A 5827-nucleotide genomic window follows, 5' to 3' on the forward strand; every position below is an offset into this window, starting at 1 on the left:
CTTTTTTAACAGCGTTTTCCTTCTTGCCTTAAAGTAAAATCAGTGGCTGTACAAATGTTATTTTTTTGCTAGCAAAGTATTTAAACAAGAGTTCCTTACCTTTGTCTTTTGAAGTAAGACAACTCCCACATTTCATCTTTTTCACTTCCCATCCACATGCACAGTGGTTATTTATGGAACTTGCCCCTCTGACACATGATGTATTGGGCAGTTTCCACCACACTGCTGTATTCTGATACCACTTTTTTAGTTATCAGAATCCCCTGTTCTTGACTTCCACTCTTCCTAAAACAAAACTCTTCTACATTTAGTAAGAAAATTTCAGTTTCTGCTCTAAATAATCTATCTTTCTCTGTACATATTGACTTAAGCACAGCTCAAAAGCTATCCTTATAGACAAAAGACCACATTCCTTATTCTTAAGCCACTTCTTCATTTCAGAATTAGTACTACTTTAAGAACTGGTTTATAGGGCAGCGAGTAGGGGTAATAGATGCTGATTCCACAACTTGTCAACAGTTGTTGTTGTTAACACCTACCAAGGCTGCATAAGCAAGATTATTGCTTGTATAGTACGAGCAGATATTCAAAGAGAAATAGTAACACGAATAACAGGCTAAAATAATTCCATCCAACTGCATGGAAAGGCCTGATTCAGTTATCTGAATCTCAAGACCATACCAGCAAGAAACAACACACCAATATGTTGCTTATGTTTAAAAAGAAGAGCTGCCTGACTGTCTGCAAGGAAAACTATAAACAACACCCACAAGGAAAACGGGCAGGGCATGAAGAGCCACTTAAGCATATCTCAAGTCTGTTTCCACGTCCTGTTATTTAAAAAGCAGTCATTGCTTTCCCAGTCCTCCCATTCCATTTTACAACTTAAGTCTCTTCAAAAGCGCCTAGACCTACAGAAGAAACATGTCTTTGACATCCATGCAGTTACTCTTTTTAAATCAGAATACCTGTTTATGCCTTTCCTTAAGTGTAGTTTGAAAAACAAACAAACTTCATACTTTTAGTATAATTAGTACTGAGTGGCTTAACTTACAATTAGGAAATAAAAGCATGATGTTAGCATCACATGTTTATGCACCCTATGTTGCCTTCCTCATTCAGTAAAGGATTTCTGGTATGAAGTTATACAGCAATTTGCAGTATAAAGAACTGGTTTCAACTGTCAAATAACATTTAATCAGCGATAGCAATATACAGAAACCACAAGTACAGTACCTTAGTTATTGGTTGGAATAGGAGGAAAAACGTTAAGACTAGTTCAATTTCCATATACAAATTTTATTGTAATACCTGTATTCTAAACGTACAGATGCAATGACCCATTACAGACTTTAAAACCTGCCCACATAGACAACTGAGAAGCTCATTCTGTGTTACAGTCAAAGTTTGTAGGACTTCAATAGGTGACAGGAGGCTTCCCCAGTCTCTCTCCAAGAACAACCAGGATCCACCATATTTTTGGTCCAAGATGTATGCTTTAAGTTGGCAGCTGAGTCTATGAACGAGTGTATTTACCCCAGATGTGCAGCATAAATACAGAAGCAATAAAAAGGAGACTCATGACCAAAACTGGAACAGGCCCACTAAAAATAAAGAAAAAAAATACATTAACACAAAGCCAAAAAATTCTGCTTTGTCCAAAGGCCAGTCGCTACTAGCCAAGCAAACTCATCAGTTCATATGCAATTGAAAGAGAAAATTCCTTCTCCATTCCCATAGAAATATCATAAAATACACAGAAATGAGACAGTCACCTTTTATTAAACAAATGCTGCTGCTGCTCTGCTTTAAGAGACAGTTACATAACAATTAGGGTATGTAAAACTCTACATCACATCACATTAACTTCCACTTATTTAAGCAGTAATTCATGGTTCATTATTAGTCATCACTGTGAAACCAATCTGCAGAAAATTATTATCTGTATTTACTACTAAGCCGCCTGAGCAGAGATGTGGTAAGATACAAGAAACAACAGAGTCCTCTAGCGGCTACTCACATTTTGGTGTAAAACTCACATTGGTTGTCTTTTTTTCCCCAAAGGTTTTATTTCATTCAAAGACAATGGCAGCAATGAGGGATATGGAGATCGCTGTTTTGTTTTTTTCGAAGATATACAGAATCTCAAAGTCAAGTCCATCATCAAATCATCACCCAAAGTGTACATTTAACAGATTTGTTCGCTTTTTCCCCTTCTCACACTACCTACCGTTCTCTCAACGCTGCTTTGCACCACCTACTTCACCCAACTATGTGTCAGATGTATAACATTATACTGGGAGAAACGCTGACTTCTCTTAACCGGTCACACTTGACAAATCACCCTTGAGTTTACCATTTAGAAGCAGGCAAATATTACTTGAATACAGAGTAAAAAACAACCTCAAATTTGATTAAAATGAAAAAATTCACTAACATTTTTATAACAGACCTAAACTGTCCTCTACCATTGAATTCTAAGTCTCAGTCATTATTGATCACACTTAGCAGTCCTGAGTACGAAGAATCCTACACATAGATGTAAACCACACTGGATATAAACCAATCACGTAACATGCAAAACAGACTGCACACACAGAAACTAAGTAAGCAACCCCTAATGCTCTTTCGTACAGCTGGATCTTCCTAGCTCATCGTGTACACTCAAAATAGATACTAAACCTGGCTTAAGCACCTCCAGAAATCTGGAATTGTGCGCTCTCGGGTGCACCTTTCATGGGACTCCATACCATACTTTAAGTCCAATTTCATTTCACCATGGTTCCACCACAAACACTGCCTACAGCTCTTCAAGTAATCAGTCAAGTTTAAGGCAAGATAGGGGATCCACAGGTATGGGTGCATAGCAAGCAAAGCAAGTTTGACTTTACTCTTTCTTTCAAAGCACAAAATGCTCATTCAAATATAATCCTATCTCCTTCTCAGATTTCCCTCAGCTCCTTTTGTGAGCGTTGCTTTTAACGATATAACATCTTGCATTTCAGGAAAAAAAAAAAAGAAGTACTTTCCTGAGACAAAAGAAACTGGCTTGTTTATTATTTCTGACGCTGAGAACAGATGCTAAAACCTTGAAGCATCAGAGACAACATTACGCACAATATAGAACATTTGATCTACAGTGGAGTTATCTTGATCACGGATAGCATGAAATAATCCTTCCTAATAATAAAGAGCTCTTACTTCAGATTAGATGAGTAAGAGTAGTCTTCCAACCCCATTCCACAGAAGATATCCCAGGTTTAGATTTAAATCTAAGCAACAGCAATCACAAATTCTGCTGAAGCATTTAACTGAGACAACTGCAACCCATCTATAGCCCATTTTCATCTTTAAGCATACTGAATGGGACAGATGATAGCAATAGGAAATCAATACAGAAAGCAAAAAGCTTGGAAGGAAGGAAGCTACTCCCAAGTCACAGTTTAGAAAATCTTACAGCTCATTTGCAAGCACACTCTAAAAATCAACACACATTTGAAGATGTCTCACCCATTAAAAGCCTTGGCATACAGCTACCCATGCTAGCTTGTAAAAGATACTTTCATTTTCTAAAACCTTAAGATTCAGAGCCACTGGTTTACAAGTAAATGGGAAAATCTGCCAACAGGCCTGCATTGAAGACTAGAACAGTGCATCTTCTAAAACTGACTGCTCAACAACTGAAGGATTCACAAGGAAACATGCTGAAGCTGGTAAATTTACTTTGACAGCTTACATCATTGTTACATTTTAAAAGTTGTACCTATCAGAAGAATAGCTATTTTCTTCTCCATTCTTAATTGATTTTCGGTAGGCCACATAATACAGAAAACGCTTCCCTTACCTATCAACACATAAACAAGCTCTAAAACACCACTGTTCTTCATATTCTTTCCATTGTCTCTGCCTTGCTTCCTTTAGGGATTCTGCAGTAGCAAAGCATCACTACTTTGACAGTGTGCAGTTTTGTTAAAAACTGCTAAGTGCATATGAAAAAAGAGAACACACAAGGTAACCCAGAGTATCGTGAGCCCTTCTCCAATCGTTCACACATACAGTTGCACACTTAAGGAACCCTGAAATAAAATATTAACTGATCCTAGAAAAAAATAAACAATGAGCATAACCAAAGGCACTCCCCTAAGAACACTGGCTCTCTTCAGTCCAGTAACAAAACACTGAACTCTACAAAAGGCATTAGCTCATATCTGAGGGTGTAACTTTTCATGTGCACCTGTTAGATGAAACATTCCTGCCTTAGCTACTCACGCATTAGGTTGCTAGGTGAGTTTGAGAAACTGACCTGACTTAGACTGGCCCAAGACTAAAAAACACAGTGCTCCTCTTGCTGTCAACAGAAGCTACCACCAGATGTCTGATCATAACCTGGGAATGTTCCTCTCATAGTAACAGAGAGAAACAAGGTACAGGAAAGTCAGTTAGTTGGAAAGCTTTCCTGAAATAAGCTTTGTTGTTGTTTTTTAATAAGAACACCTGACACTCTGTAAACATACCTAATCCATAGTGTTATGTTTTCAAGAAAGTGTGAGATGTCAGAACACACCAATAAGTAAGGAAAGACAAAAGCTTAACTAAGAGATATCAAAAAGCTATTTCTGCTGCCTAAATTCACTGTGACAAGTAACCTTTCCAATTTCACAGTTGTAAAAGTCGGTATCTCTCTCCAGCTCTAAAGATTAAATACCAGATTTCCTGCTGAGCGCACCTAACCAGTCATCAGCTCACCATACTTCCCCCTGCACACCGCAGCACTGATTTCTCAACTCAAAAACTGAGCAACCGAACAGCTGAAATCAATCACCCCACGCTCATACACCCAACTTACACTTTGAGCCCTGGGGAGTCCTCAGTGTAGAACCGCCACATCCCACCGGTGCCTGTGGACGTGGCACGGCCTGCACTCCTCGTCCCACAGCTGGCGTTCTTCCTTTAGGGAGTAACAGAACAAAGCAAAGGCCACAATCCGTTAGCTCTCAGCCAACAGAGCGCCCAACAAACCCAAGAAAAGAGACAAGCACTTAAAACTGGGCAGCGCAATACGCTGCGGGCACGACGCCCACATAATACGAGGGTCGAGAAGCCGGACCGACACCAGCCGGATCGACAGCAACCCTCCCCTTCCCGCACACCTCACTAACACGTCCGCAGCGGGACGCACCGCACGGCCCAGGCTTCCCACAGCGTCGCTCCGGCACTCACTCGGAACGCCGTGAAGGACAACGCAGCGCCGAGCCCGGGGCTGCCTCGGCACCTACCTCTGCCGGACGGTGGAGCCGGCGGCGCGGGGAGCCACGGCCTTGCTGGGGGAGCGGCCGGACGTGCCGACGTTGGTAGCGCTGGGGCTCGGCCCGGGCTGCGGGAGGAGGAAAGAAGCGGGATTAGGGAGAAACGAGCGTACGGAGGGAAGCGAGGGCAAGAACCTCAAGACAGGGAGCTCCCCGAGTTGGAAGCAGCAGCGCAGGAGCGTGGAACCTCACCATGGCGGCGGCGGTGGCTGCAGTCGATCAGTCGGCAGGCAGACACAGCTCCCTCACCACAGCCACGTCCCTACCCTCAATGCCTACCCGCAATACCGCCCCGCCCGCTCGAGGCCCCGCCCTCAGGTCCCCGGGGCTGCTCGCGGCGATGCCTGACGCAGCGCCTATCTCCTTTCCCTTCTCTCCTCCCGCTGCCGGGCCTCTTTCCTAACGAGACGCCTTCACACGTGGTCTTCGTCCCCGCAGGTGGCCAGGCTGAGGTGTCAGCGCCGAGAAGGAGTGGGGACGAGCGGCCCGGCAGCGTGCGGGCGGCCCAGCAGGGGAGGCGG

General features: G+C 42.8%; 1 protein-coding gene across 1 annotated transcript; it reads right to left on the minus strand.

Annotated features, from left to right (window-relative positions):
* Positions 1-1278: 1278 nt before the first annotated feature.
* On the minus strand, positions 1279-5638 carry SEC61B (SEC61 translocon beta subunit). Its single transcript, XM_010708678.3, has 4 exons — positions 5499-5638; positions 5277-5374; positions 4847-4948; positions 1279-1604 (listed from the first exon to the last, which is right to left on the minus strand). The coding sequence occupies exons 1-4, from the start codon at positions 5499-5501 to the stop codon at positions 1517-1519; spliced, it is 291 nt and encodes a 96-aa protein (XP_010706980.1). The 5' UTR covers positions 5502-5638; the 3' UTR covers positions 1279-1516.
* Between the last annotated feature and the right edge of the window lie 189 nt (positions 5639-5827).

This window comes from Meleagris gallopavo, chromosome 3, assembly GCF_000146605.3.
Source record: "Meleagris gallopavo isolate NT-WF06-2002-E0010 breed Aviagen turkey brand Nicholas breeding stock chromosome 3, Turkey_5.1, whole genome shotgun sequence".
In the NCBI taxonomy this organism is placed as follows: Eukaryota; Metazoa; Chordata; class Aves; order Galliformes; family Phasianidae; genus Meleagris; species Meleagris gallopavo.